At 27.5% G+C, this 24,049-nt stretch overlaps 5 protein-coding genes across 5 annotated transcripts; 3 read left to right on the top strand and 2 right to left on the bottom strand.

Annotated features, from left to right (window-relative positions):
• Positions 1-4,510: 4,510 nt before the first annotated feature.
• LOC124942534 lies at positions 4,511-5,840 on the top strand. The gene is made up of 2 exons (XM_047483060.1): positions 4,511-4,990; positions 5,123-5,840. The coding sequence occupies exons 1-2, from the start codon at positions 4,630-4,632 to the stop codon at positions 5,593-5,595; spliced, it is 834 nt and encodes a 277-aa protein (XP_047339016.1). The 5' UTR covers positions 4,511-4,629; the 3' UTR covers positions 5,596-5,840.
• A 4,288-nt stretch (positions 5,841-10,128) lies between these two features.
• LOC124942780 lies at positions 10,129-11,328 on the top strand. Its single transcript, XM_047483336.1, has 2 exons — positions 10,129-10,540; positions 10,667-11,328. The coding sequence occupies exons 1-2, from the start codon at positions 10,180-10,182 to the stop codon at positions 11,137-11,139; spliced, it is 834 nt and encodes a 277-aa protein (XP_047339292.1). The 5' UTR covers positions 10,129-10,179; the 3' UTR covers positions 11,140-11,328.
• Positions 11,329-15,305: 3,977 nt separating this feature from the next.
• Positions 15,306-16,692, top strand: LOC124942178. Its single transcript, XM_047482636.1, has 2 exons — positions 15,306-15,699; positions 16,046-16,692. Exons 1-2 carry the CDS (start codon positions 15,339-15,341, stop codon positions 16,516-16,518), a joined length of 834 nt encoding a protein of 277 aa, XP_047338592.1. The 5' UTR covers positions 15,306-15,338; the 3' UTR covers positions 16,519-16,692.
• Positions 16,693-18,422: 1,730 nt separating this feature from the next.
• On the bottom strand, positions 18,423-21,180 carry LOC124941990 (ORM1-like protein 3). Its single transcript, XM_047482393.1, has 3 exons — positions 20,794-21,180; positions 20,302-20,450; positions 18,423-18,738 (listed from the first exon to the last, which is right to left on the bottom strand). The coding sequence occupies exons 1-3, from the start codon at positions 20,977-20,979 to the stop codon at positions 18,600-18,602; spliced, it is 474 nt and encodes a 157-aa protein (XP_047338349.1). The 5' UTR covers positions 20,980-21,180; the 3' UTR covers positions 18,423-18,599.
• An 823-nt stretch (positions 21,181-22,003) lies between these two features.
• Positions 22,004-23,656, bottom strand: LOC124944035 (protein LEAD-SENSITIVE 1-like). The gene is made up of 2 exons (XM_047484493.1): positions 23,520-23,656; positions 22,004-22,719 (listed from the first exon to the last, which is right to left on the bottom strand). The coding sequence occupies exons 1-2, from the start codon at positions 23,611-23,613 to the stop codon at positions 22,091-22,093; spliced, it is 723 nt and encodes a 240-aa protein (XP_047340449.1). The 5' UTR covers positions 23,614-23,656; the 3' UTR covers positions 22,004-22,090.
• Positions 23,657-24,049: the final 393 nt, after the last annotated feature.

The raw sequence follows: 24,049 nt of genomic DNA, 5'->3' as shown, positions 1-24,049 counted from the left end.
GAGTTCCGTCTGGTTCCGTCAGCGGTCAGCCTGTTTGACTAACGGGGTCAGTCTGTTCCGTTAGTTGATCCAGTGCTGGCGCGCGCGTGGTTCAGCTACAGCTGGATTTCTGGCGGGCTCTGGGCTGTCGGATGAGATCTGGGCGCTCATCTGATGGTCCAAGATCCTTCTGCAAAGTTTAAACATAAAATCAGCCACACAGGATTATGCAATTTTAATTTTATTTAAAAGATTATTAAAAATCAAATTTAATCCTTTTAAATCATTTTTTTTTTACCAAAAATTTTACAAAAAATATTTCTAGATTCATAATAACAATTATGATCATGTTTTATTTTTTGGGAGTTTTAGGGTATTTTATTTAATTGGTTCAATTCATTAATTAAACATAAATCATGAATAAATCCTAATTAAATATTTTTAACCCCTTCCTTGGTCTGATTTGGGTAAAATATATACAAATATTTTATCCTCAAATTATTTTTGGAATTTTGGAAAGTTTCCTTAATTAAGATTTAATTATCACAATAACTAATCCTTAATTAGATTTTAATTCCTTCTTTCAAAATATTTTGAATAATAAAATCCAAAATACTATTTTAATATTATTAAAAATAATAATAATATTTCGCAAATAGGGTAAGTCAAATTTTTATGCTTACAATTATTTATACATTATAAATTACACTAAAATTAATAAATAAATTACACTAAAAATATAATACTTATAAATTTTATTACAAAATTTTATTTATTTGGATAAGTAATTTGTTTTGTAATATAAATTCACTTTGTTTAGGGAAATTGTATAATTTAAAATTTAAAATCTTTAAGAATTTACATAAATTATATTTCTTAACATTTTTATAATTGTAAATTATAAAAAAATTGAGTCTAACTTAAAATTTTAAAAGTACACCCTAAAAAGGGTTTGTTCGTTTAGAGCACATTCTTGTGTTAACACTTTTGTAAAGTCTTAAAATCAACATAATTTAAACTAAAAACAAATAGTGTTTACAAGACTAAATGTATTTGATTTAATTCATATAAAAGTGTATTATTGTTGATGTTCATATGATCATGTAGAAACTCAACTTAACTTAGTACAAATAATAACAAATCATTTTTAAAATAACTAAAAATAATATCAAAAGTCACGAATTCGATTGAATCTGAAAATGCTTTATGTTTAACTGGGATCATAGCAGTGGGTGTCATGCTAGTTCTTCTTTAATTTAAAAAAAAAAAAAAAAAACAAACAAATAAATATAAAAATATAAATTTTTTTTAAAAATTTATAAATCATAATATTAATAATTTTAAATAAGAGATCATATATCTCTAGATCTAAAAATGTGAAGTGGGGCATTGTTGCCTCTTATACCATAATATAAGTTTTTTTATTTTAGTATAACCATTAAAAATGACAGGCTTCCAAATTTGGTTAATTCATAAATGTTTCTAGCTGGAATTTATTGTATATACAACCACAGTGCTTGTTGTGGGCCTAAATTCATAAATAGCCTCTAATTATATCAATACTAGAAATCTCTCTTTCAGCGAACAGTTAAAAGAAATTTATATTTTTACTTTAAGCTGGATTCAAGTTCATTAGGCGAAAAAATTTGCACATGTTTAAATGGTTTAAGTGTGTTTGCGAGTTACATACTTAATCTGTTTTTTATCAATAGTAGGGATGACAATAAGTATCCGTATGGCAGGTACACGTGGTACCCGATGGTCAAGTTCGGGTATTTTAAGTCGGGGTCGGGTAGGGGAAAGTAGGTACCCAATCGGGTACGGGGTCGGGATGGAGTGTATGCGAAAGCCAAACCCGATACCCGACTATATTAATATTAATATATTTATTTTTCATTTTTTTCTAAATATTAATGTGACATTTCACATCCTCATCATTAACTACTTCATAATAGTTACATCATTTATTTTGTTTTTATCCACACTCCACTCCTACCCACACTTTCCCACAATTCACTATTCTTCACACTTCTTTTTTTTATTAAAAAAAACTTATTTCTATCACTCTATGATTTTTCATTTCTTCATCTTCAACTAAAAAATTCTCTCTTTATCACTTCTTCGTCTTCATATATTAATATTTTTTAATATTTTCTCTCTGTTTTCTTCTTCAATTATAATAATAACAAAATTGTTAGGTTCTTCTACATCTATAACATACTCATATATACTCATATAGGTAAATAATGCTTCTATTTTTTATATTTCGATATTACTATTTTAAATTTATTTATTCTTTAGTTATTTTTCAATATTTTTTGTAAATTCATTTTAGTAAAATATAAAATTTATATTTTAATCGGGTAATGGGGTACCCGTCGGAATCGAATACCTGACGAATTAAGGATGAGGAAGAATATAGATACTCGTTGGGTTCGGAATCGGGGTCGGGTATAAAATAAAAATCAGGTACAAGAATTCACTATTGGCAGATAAGGTACTCATTGTTATCCTAACCAATACATTTAATTTAAATATATATATATATATATATATATATATATATATATATATATATATATATATATATATATATATATATATATATATATATATATATGAAACATAAAAATATAGGTACCTTAAAAAAATATATATATATTTTCATATATATATATATATATATATATATATATATATAACTAGCTAACTAACCGTTACAAAATCCTATTGCGGATTTATGTTAGGTTGAGTGGGTTTAGTACACCCGAAAAAATATACATATATATTTATAAAAATGTGAAATAGTTTCTTAATTTTTTTTAATTTAATTCATTATATCCTTCTCTATTTTTTAAAAAAAATAAAAAATTTATAATTATTCATTCATTTTATATATGATTTTTTCTTTATTTTTTTAAGTACATCTTATATTTTTTCAAATACACACCAACTCTAAATTTTAAATTCATCCGAGTAAAATATATCATTATAACACAATCATTAACAAATAAATTGAATAAATAAACAATAAGACCTAGTTTAAATTGGTTTTATTTAACTAGGTTGATCGATGATATTGTTAGGAGATTGTGATTTTTTTTATTAATATAATAATTTAAAATAAATAATATTTTAATATTTTAATTAATTAATTAAATAATATAACACTAAGAAGGAAGTGATCAAGATATTTTTTTTTGTTTTTGTTTTCTAAATTATTAAAACAAAGCCAGATCTATCTGCCTTTTATAAATTTTAATGTATAAATATAAAAATGAAAACTAAGAATGTGCATACAGTTTAAGATACAATTGACTTCATTTATAAATATATATTAAAATTTTTTTGTATTACATAAATGAAAATTTATAAAATCAAATAATTATTATTACTGAAAAATATAAAAATTAGAAAAACTTAAATATATACAACTAACTCATTCTACACTTTTCACACCAAATATATATGTATTTAATTTCAAAAATTAAATATTTTGTTGTAAATTATATCTTCATTTATCTTCCATTTGGTCCACATATTTAATTTTCAAACATTAATATATATTTATAAATTATTTTTTATTTCTCATCTAGAAGTTTGTATGTTTATCTAAAATTTGATAAGTTACTATCATTTCATCCTAATGAATCAATCATTAATTTTCAAAACCTTAATCAAAATATCAAATTACTCTCTTTTATTTTATTTGAATTAAATAAATAAAATATAATAATTTAGCTCAAATTTAATTCACAATTTATTAAACAAAGTTTATAAATTTTTGTGTACACTCAAAACTCATATTAAAGTGCAAGAATTTTAATTTATAAAATTTTGGTTTGAATCTTCAAATCCAAAAAATCATAAGTAGATATTGCAAGTTTATTTCAATATGATGTTAGATCCCTACTCACTTGTCTATTTAGAAAGATTTGAGATCCCCGTTAGTCTTTTTACATATTTGTTATTTTTTAAGTACATTTAATATAAAGGTAATGAATATGATCTTCGTATAAGAAAAAAATCATTACATTACATTATTAATGTTCACCTTATTATCAAACACACCTAAAACATAACGAGATTAACTATTTGAAGGGTAACAATGAAAATATAAGTAAAAATGTTTATCAACGAACAAAACATAACATAAAATTTAGAATTAACGAATTTGAAATTTTTTAAAATCAATTAGTTCATCGACCATCTCCACCAATTTTTTAAAATAAATCTTCCATGTCGTGATTATAATAGTGCGTATCTTTACCTCGATGTTGTCTATTGAATGGTGGACTCAATTATAATTATATGTATTACGATTTTTTTAAATAAACCAAAACCATCCTAATTATTTGGTCAATAACATTAATTTGTAATATGTGGGCACAAATTACTATAAGTAGAATGATTATTCAAACGAAAGACTTCCACTCATATAAGCAATGTAGTGGTACCACATGACTAAAACCTAGCCCGTCCTTGAATTTTCTTCACAATGTGGTACCACTACAATGATATCCTCATCTTGCATATACATTGTGGATTAAGTTATCAAGCAAATGATTGGCTACAAATAAATAAATATATAGATAGATAAGGAAAGGAAAGAAGCCATTCATTAAATTCAATAAAAAAGAAGAAAAAACAATGAAAGAGGTTCAAAATCGTCTTCACTATCTTCGTAAACTATCAACTTTCTTCACAAAACCAATTGTCTATATTTCTCTCCTTTTCTCGTTTGCTGTCGTGGGTTACCTCTTTTCTTCGTCTAAATCCTCTGATCATTATCGTTTCGATAACATCGTTTGCGCCAAGCCCGAACCCGCCCATGTTGTGCGCAACAATCTCATCGACGCATTCTTCAACGGTGCATCTCCATACTTAAACTTTCCTCCAAAACATGTGGCCAATCTTTTAACTCCTGCCAAAATTAGTGGTTGGGAGTCAAACAATGCAGTTTTTGGTAATCTCATGAAGAAGTACCGACCGAAGATCATCATTGAGATAGGTATTTGATGTTTTTATGTCACTATTGTTTTATGTTATATGTTTGTATATTTGATGATCGATTCATTGGACATAGTTTCTCCCTTTTTTTTAAAAAGTTTGTAACTCTAATAATTATTTATATATCTAATAGGTACTTACTTAGGAATGTCTGCCATACACATGGTGGAATTATCTAAAGAGTTGGGCTTAGATTCACAAATAATATGTATTGATAATTTTAGGGCATGGCCGGGATTGGATATACCGATGATAAATGGTGACGTATTGTTGATGTATCAGTTTATTCAAAATTTGGTCCATAAGAATGTGACGGATTCAGTGGTTTATCTTCCTTACTCGGCAACAATAGCTTTGGATAAAATGTGCGCGATGGGAATATATGGAGATATGATTGAAGTTGATGCGGCTCATGATTTTCATTCAGCTTGGAGTGATATTAATCGGGCTTATAAGGTTCTGGCACGTGACGGTGTAATTTTTGGGCATGATTACTTCAATGCTGAAGATCAATTTGGTGTAAGAAGGGCCGTGAATTTGTTTGCTAGAGTTAAGGGTCTTCGCGTTGGAACTGACGGTCATCATTGGGTCATCCATCCTAGCTAATTCGTCGTTAATTTAGTTTTGTCGATGGGTTATTTAATAATGTTTCAAGCATAAAATTATCTACTAAGGACCTAGATAGGTAAGGTCGAATTCCTCGTCTTCTTTTGTGGTCCAAATAATTAATGGAGTCTTTGATAATATTCAAAGTATAATTTGTAACATAATGATTTTCTATTAAAATTGTAGAATTTTACCCCAAACTTTTAGTTTTGGATTTGGAATGTATTGCAACTTATTATTTGTGACTTTTTTTTAATTAGCTTACAAAAATATTTTGCCACTATTTTCTAAGTTTTTATAATAATTTTTCAATACAAAATCTTTTACTAATATGATATTAGAATTACATATAATATTCAAAGATACAAATTTGTAAAATAAATCATCTATTTAATTTCTTTTTCTTTTTCTAAGAATTATGAGACTTTCATAAATAAAAAAAAAGTTATATAAAATTGAGGAACAAAAATTAAATATTATCAATAATACTTCTCCTATAAAATATGCATGAAGAATTATTATAAAAAATAGAAAAATGAAAAATGAAAAAAAAAAACAAAAAAAAAGTCAAGTAAATAAATAAATATAGCTACCATCAAGTTGCAAAATGGATATATTCTTCTCATCATTAATTAATCAATCTCATTATAAAATCATGAATATAATATTATTCTTTGTGGAAACAAATTAATAAAACTAGAAAATATCCCACTAATTGAGCAAATGAAAAGATACGATAAGTAATGTGTGTTATCATGTTTAACACTTGAAATTTCATTATGGAAAAACACATTATTCTTTAAAAAAACAAAAACTTTATATTTATAACTCTAATTTGAAAATATATATTAATTTATAAATAATATAAAAATTGTTAGATTTGTATGTCAATCTATAAGAAATAAAAATCTCAATTAAAAGATCCAAACTAGAAAACAATTTTTAAAACTCATTTGAATTATTTAACAATAGGGAATGAAATAAAATAATTGACAATAATGTCACAGGTTCAATTATGATATAAACACTTCAAAAGAAAGTCATGATTTGGAAATGTCATACTAGTTTTTTATATTAAAAACAATTCAAACGAATCATTGAATATATGTCGAAAAAATATGTATCAAGTATTTTAAGTGTAATTAAATATTATACTTGATCGAGAATTGATAAGTAACCTGAAAAATGTTGTCTAGAGTTATGATTAAGGATTGATAAATTATATGGATCATAAAATGATATAAATAAGATGTCTCCTTTTTATTGAAAATATAAAAATATATATATATTCAATATTTCTAGTAGTTCGATTTGTATAATATTATTATGAGCTCAAAAGTCTAGAGTACGTCAAGAATTTAATCGTTATTCTCGAATACTTACGGGCTGGATAATAAATTGAACAAGAAATTGAGAAAGAAAAGATCATAAATATAATAATAAATATAATAGAAAAATATAACCAACCACTCTTTGAGGTCACACTAGATTTATATGCACCACACAATTTAAATATTATATAATAGAAGTGGGGGCGTATATACAGTTGGCTTTTGTTTTTTAATAAATTATAATAACACATTCATAATTTATTTCATATATTAATATATTAAGTTAAAGTATTTTAATTATTAATTATAATATTCTTAAATTTAGTTCAATATTTTTATTTAATATAAAACTATTGTTTACAACTATTTTTTTTTTATTAATTTTCTCATAATAACGACTTTCTTACCAAAACATTATAATAAAAACTACATCCATAAATAAATTCTTTTTAAATATATATAATTATCAAATTTTTAATTATAATATAAATAAAATAAAATAAAATTTTTTTTATTGAAATATTGAAAATTAGTAAAACACTAACATTTAACATTTAGTTGTTACCTTCTAATACATTATTTCACACATATATATAAAAAATAACATTTGCAATAACCGAATATTTAAGAATAAATTTCTTCGAGTCAACTCCATCTCATCTGTTTTATAAATTTTAATGTAAAAAAAAAACTAATAATGTGCAGTTATATTGTACTTTTTTTTTCTTTTCTTTAATATATATATATATTTATCTGGTATTAAATAAATAAAATTTTATCCAACAATATATATATATATATATATATATATATATATTCAAATCAAAAATTAAAAAATTAACATTAATATAGATTTATAAATTGTTATATATTTATTTTCAAATGAGATTTAAGACTTTTTTATCTAGAATTTAATTAAATAAATACAAGCTCAGTTAAAATTATTCAAATTATCATTCAAAATATAAAATTATTCTTATTTTATTTGTCAAAAATAAATAAAATAATTTTAGTCATTCATTAAATAAGATTTTCAAATAAAAAAAAAAAAAAGTGGAAAAATTCATATTCACAATATTATAAGTTCAAGTCTTCTCTCGATCCATTTTTATATGGATAGTAGATCTTGTTTATCCTTGGCTCAAGGCTGCATTTAATCAATTAAATTAAATTGAGGTTTATTTTTACCAGATTTGAGAACCCAGCAAGTCATTTCTATATCTATTATTTCATAGTTATTACTTCTATATTTAAGGTCTTCTAATTGAGAATCTAAGTCAGTTCTTCCAGTATATATTATGTTTTATTTTCTAAAATGAATACCCCAAACAATCATAACCTAATCCAACTGTTTCCAATGGGTGTATACTAATTATTATTTGGTGTCATGCAAAAAATTCTATGAAAATGAAGACGTGGTATCATGATGTGGGTACCATATTATCCTATGATCTTGCTTATATAAGTGATTAAGATAATTAGACTTATTAAGAAACCGTCGAGTTCGTTTTGAAACTATCACTTTTGAATAGAAGTGATCCTAATGTACAACTTATTTCTTAAAATCCCCCTTACTAGTTCAAAGAAGGGATCAAGGTTTTCTTCTTTTTCCAAAAGTTTATTAAGAAATAAATTTTTTTTTTTTTTTAATTTAAGACCGGATCTAGAAATGTAGATTGCCTTACATATCTTCTTTTCTTCTTTTTTATTAAAAAAATTAAGTCTTTCGTAGTTCAAACAACAATCTATTAACTAGTGATAAAAGTTTTACAAAATTTTGGATCAGACTCTATTGAAATAAGTCATTTTTAAGGCTGAGCTCAAAACTCTATTCCGTGTAACTTTATATTATACAAAATATCTTTTAAGCGCGTCGAGATTTCTCAGGGTAATGAATTCTTTACCTTCTATATTAGATAGGTGAACTGCTCCTCCAAAAATAATTTTTTTAATCATGAAGGGTCATTCCCATTAGGGACAGAATTTGTCCTTAGGGTCCAGAAGATCACAACTTTTATTTGAGAACTATATCACCTTCTTTGAGGTTTTATCTTCTTAATGAAGATGTTTGACATTTGTTTTTGGTAGGCTTGAGTTTTGCTCAAGGCATTTAACCTATTGTCTTATATTAATGTCAGTTGATCGTGTAGAGATTTAATTTAGTCTTATTCAATGACGTGGATTTCTAAGAGTATTCTTAGAATAGGAATCTCGATTTCGATCGGTTGTACAACACCCATACCTTAAGCCAATGAGTGAGGAGCTTCACTGGTCGAAGTTCGAGCGGTTGTGTAATATCTTTATAAGGCATATGGCAATTTTCCGTGCCAATCCTTGTACGTTTTAGTCATTTTATTGATGTATCTAATCACGTTTTTGTTTGTCGCTTCGACCGCACCGTTAGTTTGGGTCTATAGGGAAATGGTTTGTGGTGCTCGATTTTGAATTCATCGAGCAATTGTAACACTTCTCCTTAGAAGTATCGTGCATTATCTGAAATTAGTGCATGAGAGACTCTGTACCTAGCAATTATGTTAGTGCGAATGATTTTTCCACATCAGATGATTTTAGGATTTTGTAAGATAATGTTTTTACCCATTAGTTGAAGTAATCGATGGCCACGAATTTAAATTTGTGTCCATTAGACGCGTGATGATAAATTTTCCCAATTACATTTATACCCCTAAATAGAGAAAAGGTAGGGAAATGTCATGCTGTAGAGCATTGATGACGAGGTATGCTTTAAATTAACATAGATTTGGCATTTACGATAACTCTTTACCTAACTCACACATTATTGTTCTAGATTTTTATAATAATATATATTAAAATGAAAAAAAAAATATTGTTTTAAATTATATCACATTTATATTCATTTGGTCCACATATTTAATATAAAGCATTAATATAGATTTATAAATTATATTTTTATTTCTCATTGAGATCTCTAAGCCCGTTTGATCTAGAATTTCATTTTAAAGAATTTCATTTTCATCCTAATCAATCAATCAAAATTATTCAAAATATCAAATTACTTTTATTTTGTTTTATTTTAAATAAACAAATAATAATAATTAATCCACAATTTATTATACAAAATTTATAATGTGATACGTACCACTACCATGTTATCCTCGTCTTGGTATATGAGTGGAAAGAAATTGTTGGCTAAAGATAAATAAATAAATATATAGAGAGATAAGGAAAGAAAAACCAAAAATAATTAAATTCCATCAAAAATACCAAAAATACAATGAGAGAGGTTCAAAATCATCTTCACTATGTTTGTAAGCTATCAACTTTCTTCACAAAACCAATTGTCTATATTTTTCTCCTTTTCTCGTTTGCTATTGCGGGTTACCTCTTTTCTTCGCCCAATTCCTCGGATCATTATCATTTCGATAACATCGTTTGTGCCAAGCCCGAATCCGCCCATGCCGTGCGCAACAATCTTATTGACGCATTCTTCAATGGTGCATCTCCATACTTAAACTTCCCTCCAAAAGATGTGGCCAATCTTTTAACTCCAGCGAAAATTAGTGGTTGGGGGTCAAACAATGCAGTTTTTGGTAATCTCATGAAGAAGTACCGACCGAAGATCATCATTGAGATAGGTATTTGATGTTTTTTTGTCACTATTGTTTTATGTTATATGTTTGTATATTTGATGATTCATTGGACATAGTTTCTCCCTTTTTAAAAAAGTTTGTAACTCTAATAATTATTTATATATCTAATAGGTACTTACTTAGGAATGTCTGCCATACACATGGTGGAATTATCTAAAGAGTTGGGCTTAGATTCGCAAATAATTTGTATCGATAATTTTAGGGCATGGCCAGGATTGGATATACCGATGATAAATGGTGACGTATTGTTGATGTATCAGTTTATTCAAAATTTGGTTCATAAAAATGTAACAGATTCAGTGGTTTATCTTCCTTACTCAACGACAATAGCTTTGGATAAAATGTGTACGATGGGAATATATGGAGATATGATTGAAGTTGATGCGGGTCATGATTTTCATTCAGCTTGGACTGATATTAATCGGGCTTATAAGATTCTGGCACGTAACGGTGTAATTTTTGGGCATGATTACTTCAATGGTGAAGATCAATTTGGTGTAAGAAGGGCAGTGAATTTGTTTGCTCAAGTTAAAGGTCTTCGAGTTGGAACTGACGGTAAACATTGGGTCATCCATCCTCGTTAATTTGTAGTCAATTTAGTTTTTTAATCATGTTTTAAGCATAAAGTTATCTACTGAGGACCTAGATAGGTAAGGTCTGATTCCTCACCTTCTTTTGGTGTTGAGATAAATGGAGTATTGGATAATATTGACTAATTTGTAACATAACTTTATATATGATTTTATATTAAAATGGTGGAAATTTACACCAAACATTTAGTTTTGGGTTTAGAATGTATCGCAATTATCAACCAATTTTGAAACGTGTTATTTGTGACTTTTTTTTAAGTTTACAATAATATTTTATTAGACTATTTTTTTAATAGGATAGAAATGGTACTCGTTTAAGAATAACGACAAAAACAATACAAAATACACGAGTGTTAACCTTGTCATCAAACACACCCGAAACACAATTAAATTAACCATTTTGAAGCTACAATGATAACATAAGCGAAAAATGTTCCTTAAAATTTAGTGTTAATGAGTTCGGAGATCTTCAAAAGATTAATGAGTTCACCGACCGTCTTCACCAGTTTTTAGAAAATATATTTCATGTATTTATAATAATAGTGTTGTGGAGTAAACGCATCGATCGACCGTAATCACTAAAAGTCTTACGGCTCAAGCCAAATAGACCATTAAAAAAATCGGGACGGGACCCCATCGACTCAATCGAACTGAACTCGCGATTAGTATGGAAAAAAAAATACAGACTTGTAAAATAAATCATCTATATTTATATTCTTTTTCTATGAAGTATGGAACTTTATTGATTATAAAAATAAAAATAAAAACTGTATAAAATTGAGGAACATAAATAAAAAATGTTATCAATACATACTTCTCCTTAAAAAAATATCCATAAACAAAGATTATGATTAATAGAAAAATAAAAACCATGAAATCTTTTGAAAAAAAAAAAGTCAAAGTAAATAAAGAAATATTGATTGGATCAAGTTGCAAAATTAATACATTTTTCCCACCATTTGTTTCAATACTGTCAAAGAATCAATAATTAATCATCCACGATAATTTCCAATGTGATGGGTGGCTATAGAAGATGCCAATCTCATTATAAAATAAAATAATATTATTCTTTGTGGAAACAAATTAATAAAACTAGAAATATCCCACTAATGGAGGTAATGAAAATATGATAAAGTAATGCGTGTGATCATGTTTAACACTTGAATTTCATTATGGAAAAACATTTTATTATTTAAAAATAACTTTATATATTTATAATTATAATTTGAAAATATATAATAATTTATAAAAATAAAATAATCAATTGAGAATTTTTATGTTAGATTTGTATGTTAATTTATAAAAATAATAAATATCTCAATTAAAATATTCAAACTAGTAAACAATTTTTAGGAAATGAATGTAAATGAATTTATTTAAGTTGATTAATGATAATTCGGGAAAACAAAATTTTAAAATACCAAATATCACGGATTTTATTATTATTTAAAAAAAATTATGATTTTAGTTGTATCAGGTTAGTTTCTTGCTTTAAAAAAATCGAACGAATCATTAATAATATCTTTAAAATTTCTCAATCGACATTAAAAATTATCCTTAAACCGAAACTTTATAACCCACACAAGAAAATGACATATCCTTTACAAGGGGATAAACAAGAAATTAATATATATAATAAAGTAGTATAACCAACTACACAAACAACTTGAAGTTCACACTCATTCAAGTTTGATGGACCACATAATTTAAATCATAATTTAAATATTATATATTAAAAGAAATAGAAAAAGATAAGCAATGGATAAAGAAATGAGCAATTATAAAAATTGGGCCTATATGCTATTTTAATTATTAATAAAAAGAGTAACGATAAGGAGCAGGAATTTAGTGTCATGAATGGTGTCGGGAATGATATGACAATACGTGATTGGATTTAGAAAAATGAATTTCTCTCAAACTAATTAAATCGTGAGAACTCATATTCAAAAGGTCGTTAGGTTTGGATTAGTATAGATCTCGAGTAACTTTAGTGGCATTGGCGGATTTCAGGTATGTTTTAACTGAATTCTAATTGATACGATTTCATTACTCATGTGAGATTTGAAGGTTGTCAATATCCTCAGTAATGTGGTCGATTGCACCAGAATCAGGATACCAGACAAAATCTGTAACTGTAGTTGGAGACGCCATTAATGTTGAATGAGGCGTATGTGTGGATTGGTTTTATTTTGTTTATCGTACTAGAGATTATGTTATTTTTTTATTTTTTTTTTGCTTCTTCTCATTCTTCTTTGGCACGTAGAGATCGGAGATGTGAGTCAATTAACTTCAATTAGACCAGACCGACCTAGAGAGGAACGTGCCCACCAGGGCCCTTTTGATGCCCAAAACTACGGTCATGAACTGTATCGATTTTTATTGGATTTTTTTTAAAATAAATAGCATTTATCCCAAGTCGAAGATAGTCACGCACAGAGACGGTCGAGAGCTCAAGTAAAAGCCCTATGTAGAGACTTTCATGAATAAATGCGATAAACCAATAAATCTTTTTGTTACATATCGGGGAAAGGAACCAGTCCAGCAGACACTTTACAGGTGATAAAGATCAGAGGATTTTCTACTTCTAGCTCTTTTTGTCTGAGCTACACGAAAAGGGAAGCAAAGGAATGAGGAGTGAAACCAAGTGGTTCCACTCAGACCATTTTTCAAATGAGTTCAGTCTATCTAGACTCTAACGTCATCTGGCGGGTTCACAAGTATTTGAACTATCCATGTTGGGTTAGAAAGTCTTTGACTCTAATAAAAAGTGCAATCCACTAAAGCCGCCATGTCTTTCACGTGAACAGAGCTTCCCCTCCCACCACCGGTCGAGTGGTGTCAAGTGGTCTCAGTTGAAGATGGGATTGCACGTTTGTTTCTATATTTATATTTTCTTCATTTATGGATTTTGTAATAAAAGTCGTCTATATATAAGCTTTCCCTTTTGGGCAATAAGGTGAAATTTCGCTTTTAATTTTATAGGCACGGTGGTTGGGCAACGACTCTACTCCTTTCAGTTCAGAATATAAAGTAATTGTCGCATCCATCGTGGAAGAAAGAATCGCGATCCATTTTTAAATCCTATTCCAAAATGAAAAAAATCTCTTTTGTTTGTTCGGGACTTAAGATAACACACGGAACCTTATAAAAAATAATCATATTATATTGTTAATGTAACATTTAATCATTAAAATTTAATTATTTTTAATAATTATAATACAAAATAATTACATATTCTCAATATAATCTAAAATATATAAGGTTGTTAGGTCCATCTATTTTTAAATCCTAGTCCAAGATGAAACAAGCTCTTTTGTTTATAGGAGACTTAGGGATAACTTATAAAAAAAAATCATATTATATTGTTAATGTAACATTTAATCAATTAAATTATTTTTAATAATTATAATACAAAACAATTACTTGTTTTCAATATAATCTAAAGTATATAAGATTGTTAGGTTGATCCATTTCTAAATCTAGTTCAAGATGAAACAAGCTCTTTTGACATATGGACAACATATTATATTATTAATGTAACATTTAATCAATTAAATTAAATTGTTTTTAATAATTATAATACAAAACAAGTACATGTTTTCAATATAATTTTAAGTATATAAGTTTTTTTTTTTTTTTAAGAATACATTTTTCAGAATAGCACACCCCAAACTTCAACGTCGATAATAAACCGAGTTGAGATTTGATTTTATTAGATTTGAGAACCCAATAGTCCTTCCTAGGACACCCATTTTTGTCGCATAGGATTTTTTTATTTTAAACCCTACAAGCATTACTTACACCAATTAAGACGTTCTAAATAAGAATCGAATTTACAACATTTAATTTCTTAAAAATCACTCTAGTCATATTTTACCTTAGTGTGTACTTCCTATGTATATTATGTTTTATTTTCTCAGAAAATGAAAACCCAAAACGACCCTAACCTAGTCAACTGTTTCCAATGGGTAATTGTATACTAATATTATTATCTGGTGTCGTGCAAAAATGGCTATGAATTTAATAAACATTCAAACAAAGACGTGTTGTCATGTGGGTACCATGTTATCCTCATCTTCCTTATATGAGTGGATTAAGATAACAAGCAAATTATTGTTATCAACAAAATAAATATACATATATATAAGGAAACTAAAGAAGCAAATAAATTCCATCAAAAGGAAGAAAAAACAATGAAAGAGGTTCAAAATCGTCTACACTATGTTCGTAAGCTATCTACATTTTTCACAAAACCAATCGTTTATATTTTTCTCCTTTTCTCGTTTGCTGTCGCCGGTTACCTTTATTCCTCGTCCAAATCCGCCGATCACTTCCGTTTCGATACCATCATTTGTGCCAAACCCGAACCACCACATGTTGTTCGAAACAATCTCATTGACACCTTCTTTAATGGTATATCTCCGTATGCTAACTTCCCACCAAAACATGTGGCCAATCTTTTAACTCCGGCGAAAATCAATGGTTGGGATTCAAACAATGCTGTTTTTGGTAACCTTATGAAGAAGTACCGGCCCAAGGTCATAATTGAAATTGGTAAGTTGAATTTGAACTAATTATTAGTATGCTCATTTTGTTTTGATTTGAGGTATTTCAATATTACTATGTTTAGTTAGGTGTAGCTTTTTGGTTCGATCGGTTTACATAACAAACGCGTGAAGAAACTTGATTTTTCTAAATCACAAATCGGGATTTGATTTGTTCTTATAAAATATCTTGATCTATCAAAAAAATATATATATATTTATTAATTTAGGAAGATATAGTTGGTACAATAATTGTATTGACTTGGTGAATAAATGACAAAATTTGATTTGTAACAGTTGAACTTTTTGTATTTTTTAAAATAAAATACTAACAATATAGATCTGAAATTTAATAGGTACCTTCTTGGGCATGTCTGCGATTCACATGGCAGAATTATCTAAAGAATTGGGCTTAGATTCGCAAATAATTTGTATCGATAATTTTAGGGCATGGCCGGGATTGGATATACCGATGATAAACGGCGATGTACTATTGATGTATCAATTTATTCAGAATTTGGTTCATAAGAATGTGACGGATTCGGTGGTCTTTCTTCCTTATTCCGCGGCCGCAGCTTTAGATAAAATGTGTATGATGGGAATATATGCTGACATGATTGAAGTCGATGCGGCTCATGATTTCCATTCGGCTTGGAGCGATATTAACCGGGCTTATAAGGTTTTGGCACGCGACGGTGTAATATTTGGGCATGATTATTTCAATTTAGAAGATCAATTTGGTGTTAGAAGGGCGGTGGATTTGTTTGCAAAAGTTAAGGGTCTTGAAGTTGGAACTGATGGTCAGCATTGGGTCATCTATCCAAGCTAATTTATGTGTATTTGATTTTATTGATATTTTTTATAATTAATAATTTTTCAAGCATTTTTAATCATAAAATGATCTTGGACAATGTAGACTGAGGTTAGGTATGGTTAATCAGTCTTTCTATGTCAAGATTTTCAATATATATTTTTTTTATCATAGAGTGTAGTGTTTGTTTTCGAGTTTTTTTTTTTAATTAAAAGAATTAACATGACATCCCACGGTTATTGTTCTTGTATAGAATCGAACCCTTGACGCATTTTCTGCGATTCTATGTTATGATTTGGAGAAACGGATACAACCCAGATATAAATTTCATGTGGCTTACAGATACGGGTTTGTGCAGTAAAAAATACTCTCTTGCTAGCTTGATTGCAACTAGCGAGAAGAATTTTATAGCTCGAATTTCGAATATTCAAGTATTCTCTTCTACAAATATTGTAGAAAGAAAAAAAAAATATTTTCAACACTTCAATCAATATGCTGTTTATTGATAGACAAATTTACATGATTTTGTAACTTGATTTGATACGGAAATTTGGGACGCTTATTCAAAACAATATTTACCTATTCACGGATTTTTGTTTTATTAATAAAAGTTTAATATTTTTTTTTTTTTGAAAAATTATTTGATTTTTTTGTTTAAATTAATCTGAATAAAATAATCATTTTACAGTAATGGCATGTAACACTAGCAAGAGCAGAAAATTATAGGAATTCTTTAATCTTTATATACAAACATGGAGAGTATTATTTTGCAATAAAGCAGTTTCTAAGAAGATTCCAAATAAATATATTCATCAAATTTTTCCCATCAAAATAAATAATAAAAAAATGAGTGATAATAATAAAAAAAAATGAGTAATATGAAAAGAAAATGATGTATCACACATTACTGGTTAAAAAATGATAAAAGGTGAAGAGAAAAAAAAAATATTATTTCTTCAAACAGTTATGAGATTTTAGTGTTAGAAGAAAATTATTAAAAAATTATTAATTTTTTTAATATAAACATAATTAAAATATATTTCTGAACATTACTACATCTAAATTAACACGACAATAAGATATTTAAAAAAAAATAAAAAAAAAACCAGCTCGGTTTGGAATTGCTCCATTTCGAATTTCATTGGTTGAATTGTCGTCGCAATCATCAATAGTGAAGAAATATATCTGGTTAAAAATATACAAGGGTGTATTGAGGTTTCTTAGTGTGATAAATTAAGATTTTAGGGGTCAATATTCTCTTTAGAAACTCACAATGTAAGGCTTTTTAAACATTATTGTTTTAACAATTTTGAATGGCATTAAATTATTTATGTAACATTTATAAATAAATAAATTTTTAACATCTTATTTTTATTAAAAGTTTAGTAATTTAACTTCTATTTTTCATCATTGAGATATGAATATGTCTAAAACTCCATTTATATCATATTCTAATATATATATATATATATATATATATATATATATAATTTGAATTTCAGTTATATTCTTTCCATCCTCATAATATAATATAATATAATATAATATAATATAATATAATATAATATAATATAATATAATATATATATATATATATATATATATATATATATATATATATATATATATATATATATTATGAGGATGGAAAGAATATAACTGAAATTCAAATTAATCCCAATCAGGAGAGCCTCAATTTGAGAATTTGATCATTTATATAATAAATAGTGTAAATATTAAAAAAAATTGCATGTTATTATAAAAATATTAAACTTAAAACTCTTATAAAATATAAAAAGAGATAAATATATTGGTACATAAAGTTTAATCTCTCGTCTGTACAGAAATTACTCTGAAGATAAAATTTCTTCAGCATCTAAAGGCAATTAAACCATAGGACAAAGACAAACAAATGTCGAGAATAAACCAATATAACATCCTTTCCATTTTTCATTTTCTGGCTTCTCTATACAGGGAAGAGCTATATATAATAACACTTTTATCATATATAGGAAGAACATAATTCTGTTTCTAATGTTTTGATCAAGATCAAAATGGATTGAAATGAAATTGTATCACATGTTAAAAAGGATGGAAAATCACTGCTCACCGTTGATTCCAAAGATTCTAACCTTATGCATGTTGGGAAATTTTGCGATAACCATCACCATTACCGCAAGTGTGTTGAAGAAGAACATTGGATGCTCATAGTCTGTTGTGTGTGACGCAATTAAGTACCTGTGGCAACAGTAAAAGAAAAAAATGAGAATAAATTACTGAATTTCGTGGCAGATTCTAGATGGGATCCAATCATGTTACATGCTTGTTCGATAATCATTTGGAAACACTTTTTGGAGTTGTATCTGGGTTTAAACGGAAACATGTCAATAAAATTTCCTTAGAAACACTTCTTTTGTTTATCTCAACCAGATGTAGATTTAGATAATGTTATTAAACTTAATTTGACATTATTCAAAAATTTATTAACATTTTCTCATTCAAACGCATAACCAAATTCAGCTCCATAAAGTGTTTCCAAATGGGAGCAATTATTTGTTATCTAGTCTAGACGTAGATTTAGAGGAGGCAATATTATGAAACATAACTTAATTTGACATTTTCTAGTTCAAACTCATACCCAAATTCAGCTCCATAAAATATATCTCGACCCAAATGTTGATTTAGATTAGATAATGTTACAAAACATAACTTAATTTTACAGTTATTCATAAATTTATTGACATTTTCTAGTTCAAACTCATACCCCCAGCTTCATAAAGCATTTCCAAATGGGAGCTATTACGTCATTATAACACTTGTTATCCATTAATTATCTCGAAGAGGAAATGAACTTTAATTCATCACCTAATTACTTAGATTCAGCTAAAAAAATTAGTTGAATTCAATAAGTTATGACTTAACTCGGTAATCTAATAAGAATATTCAAAAGACAACTTTAACTCTAAAAATGAAACAAATTACTTAATTATAAGGGTAAAATACTGCTCAAGTAATTTCCCTCACTAATTTCACATTTTATCAAACCAACTCACATGATATCATTAGAATTTAGATGTTTTCATTCGATTTATTGAACAATTATTTTTCAAAACCTTAACTATTTAGACACTTAGAATTCAGTACTCAACCCTTAACTTTCAGTTTTATCAAATGCATCATTAGTTTGAGACCAGCTTAATCTTACTTTCTAACAATATCTAATACACTTAAACCAGACTAGTTGAAGATGTTGAAACTATACAGAACAATCTCATCTTAGAGATTTCACCACTAACAACTTAAAAGGGTACAACCAAAATCTGAAAAAGGTAAAGAGGAGATGCTTCACCCCTCCTCCCAATAAGACGCCATCTCCAGACTTTCGTAGTTAATATAGAAAAAAAACTACTTTTTTACTTTTCCAATTTCTCATCCCAATGTGAATTCAGATGATATCACATTTGGAAACTGAACTTAGTCTAAAATATATCCATAGACTTTACTATACAGTTTACAATCCAGATCCAAAAGTGTTTCAAAATAGGCCCAATGCGCTTCAACCTAGAAGAGTGAACATAAAAACTCCTCTAATTAAATAATAAGCAAATAAGAACTAGTAATTCGACATTAATAATAGCACCCTTTCCACTGGACAATCGAAAGGCGCGTGAACTAACCGAGGTAAACTAAGATGGCAACACAAAAACAACATAGAACATAACCCAAGACTTAGCAAAACAATACCCTAAGACTACTACCAATTAATAAATACCAAAGCAAATCTCATTTCAATAAACTTACAGGACTACAGGCACGACAGTGATGAATTTCCGGTTACGTGTGAGCTGCTTCCCGTTGTCAATCTGCTCCCACCATGTCAATGCATTATACATCCCCTGATCATCAGCAAAAGGTGTTCCCTTTTTCCAGTGGAAGAAGTGATAAGTAACCTAATAATAGTTAAACAAAAAACCTCAACCAATTCATCATCAATTCATCCAAAAGAGGAACTCATATCATTATTTACACATTTTATAAACTAAACAGGAAACACATTTCAGCTCAAATACCAGGAACTAATGCAATAAGCTTAATAAACAGGGTGAATTACAGACAATTAATTATGATAGAAAGGATTAAGCAAGCCATAATTCCAAAAATGAACTCAAACCCTAGAAATGAACTCTAAATGAAGTAGAATCAACTAAAGTTTTAATCACTTGTAAAATATCATCAAAACCTGAACTAATCATCAAGTAGAAGAGACAGAGAAAGCTAAAAGAGAGAGCATACGACAAAATGGGCAAGATTGACGATGGTCCAGGCCATGCCAGGAGTGCAACCGAAAATTGAAAGGAAAAGGAGCCAAGAGAAGAAGAGGATCAAGATATAGGTAGTCCAGACGCCGGGATATGTGAACCATTCCGTATTACGATTCAGATCTGCCGACGGCACCGCCTTTACATACAGATTGGCCATATTCTATTCTATGCAGGATTCAGTCTCGATCTCCGATTGATATCAATCTTCTTTTCCTGTAAACTGATGATTGATCTTCAAGGATTTGATTAAGATGGCGATGATGATGATGATCGGATTATGCTACAGTTAGGGCTTCGATCACGAAAAGAATGTTCATTTCGATCTGTTTGGTATATGGATGCGTCTCTCTCTCTATCTTAATACTAGATTATTAATAATAAGATTTAACCTATCAAATTAATATATTATTATAGGAATTATCTAGAAAAAAATAGATTTTACATAATTTTTTTATACTTGTTTTTCTTAACAAAGCATTATCTCGTATACATGAGTAATGACATTCATATAAAATTAAAACGTTTTAATCTTAAAAAAACGCTTTCATATGTTATCCTAAATATATATATTATAGATGTGGTTTAAATTGAAGAATTTGTACAAAGGTTTTGTCGGTTTAGACTTTTCGAAATATGAAAATTCGGAGAATGATTTCACAAATGGGAGTCGTTTAATTCAATACATTTTTTCATTACGAATCTAGAAATTAAAATTATGATTTTAAATTTTAGTGCAATATAATTTTAAAAAATTGTACTTACCAAGAATTGAAACAAGTAATGTAGAAGTAAAATATTAACTAATTTAACTTAATGATTTTAATATTATAAAAAAATTAAGTAAATTTTTATTAGTTAAATTTTTACAATTTTAAATTAATTATTTTAAAATTTACGAATTTACAAATTTATAAATTATTTTGATTTTATTAATTTATATAAATAAAGTAAATTTATATTTACATGTTAACAAAATATTAGTTATTCAAATAAATTAACTAAACTAATTGTAATTATTAAAAGAAAGTTTACTATTTTAAATAAATTTTAGACGAATTTATAAATACTCAACTATTTTAATTAAATTTAAAACATTAGAATAGAAAAAAAAAAAATTGATAGAATAATTTAAACCAACAGGATTGTTCCATAAAATTAATGAATTGAGTTTGTTTGTCATCCTTAATTGTGATAATAATGTTTATAATGAGCAACTCTAAATTTAAAATATATAAACAAATTTATGGAGTTTCATTATTATAACATGTTTAAATAGAGAAATTTGTTTCCTCATGAGAAACCCATCCTAGATTAACAGCCAAATCCTCGACCGCCACTTTAATAACATCAGAACGAACACCAATATCATTAGCATATCGGCTCATACAATACATCCCAATCGTAACCGTAGCCACACCGATAAAACTAGGCATAAAAAATTGTACCGGAGATGAAACAAGAGCCCCTACGACCGAAGAAGCTTGTCCACTTTTCCCAACACCAATCCGATCCAAAGTAAGCAAACCGGTTTTACAATAAAGCGCGAAATCCTCACAATTATTCGAGAAAACATCATAATTTCTGTACCCATTTTGTAGAAGGTACATTGAACGGTGGATGACCGATCGGGGTGCATCGGAGGGTGCGGTCGTGCAAGTCCCGCCGCGGACTTGCGCGATAAATACGGAATTGGAAACTCCGTATTTGAACACATGGAGAGAACCGTTTTTTAGGAAACAATCTAGACAAGATATCTTTACGCCGCTTTTTCGTTGTTTGAAACCACAATCAGGAAATGTTGGGCATGACGATAACAAAATCGATTGATTAGAGAATTCTTCGTCGTTACGACGGTCCGGTGTGAAATGAACTACTTTGCATCCCCCAACAAAGATACCTTCAAATTTTTCATATTTAAGAGAATGGATTAAATATGATTCATATAATGTAATTTGGTTAAAGTTATTAGTCTTTTGGACTTGATATTGAGAAATTGTATACTTCATTGATATGCTGGAAAATTTTCATACTAAATAAGTTTTTTTATTTTGCAAGTATATTTATTTTATTATAATGACATGCTTTATTAATTACATTTAAAAAAAATCATTTCATATATAAATTATCTATTTATTTTAGATTTTCCTTTTGAGAGATTACTTATACCATAAGGTGTTTTATTATAAGAAAATGGGTCAAATTGACTACTCCCCAAAAATGGTCAATAGGCTCATTCAAATATATTTTTTTAGAGTTAATTTAAATTATATATTTATTTTAGCTTTTCCTTTTGAGAGATACTTATACCATAAGGTGTTTTATTATAAGAAATTAGGTCATATTGACTACTCCCCAAAAATGGTCAATATAATAGGCTCATTCAATATTTTAGAGTTAATTTAAGTCTTAAAAATAAAACTGTAAATTAATATTTAAATATTAAATACTGAATTTTATATATTAAATAATGTAAATATTTGAAGATAAAAAATTAAATTAACTAAATAAAAATATTTAAAATTTATTTAATCTATATTTAAAAATAGTTGATTATAAACATGTATTATCAAAATAGACTCTCAACAATTTCATATATTTTTTGGGAAAAACAATTTCATAATTTAAGAAACATTGAAATTCAAATGAGATTATATACAAATAAAAAATATTTCTGAGGGTTAAAATGGTAATTCTTACCATGGTGGGAGTATGCAAAGATGGCTCTATATGTATAGATGTGATCACCTGGTTTGATCTGGCTTCTCTCTACTCTATTGGTAAGGAGTCCCATTTTTTGCTCTGTTTTATCTTCTCAATTTTATGTTGTTTTTATTGGGATTTTTGGTTATGTTTTTTAAGTTAGAACTTTACTTGATAAAAGGGTCTTCTCTTTCTTTCAACATCCACCAACATTAATATTCTGATTCTATTATGAGGACAATGAATTAAGTTGAATGAATGAGTAGACATACACTTTGTAAAGTTATACTTTGTTCTTTAATTCCATCTTACATTATTTGGTTTTACATAAAGAGAAATCTTATAAAAAACATATTCCAATTTGACATTTGAAATGAAGAGGGGGTGTGTTCTGTAGTGGTTGGTTATTACGTTAGCTAACACACTGCTGGAGGTTTTCGGTTCAAGTTCAAGTTTGTGCGACCCAAAACATAGTCTAATTCATGTTTGTCATTGATGGGACCGTTATTCCACAATCTCTTTTCTCT

This window comes from Impatiens glandulifera, chromosome 6 (assembly GCF_907164915.1).
Source record: "Impatiens glandulifera chromosome 6, dImpGla2.1, whole genome shotgun sequence".
NCBI lineage: Eukaryota > Viridiplantae > Streptophyta > Magnoliopsida > Ericales > Balsaminaceae > Impatiens > Impatiens glandulifera.
Note: the sequence above shows the minus strand (reverse complement) of the source record. Positions and strands in the feature narration are given on the sequence as shown.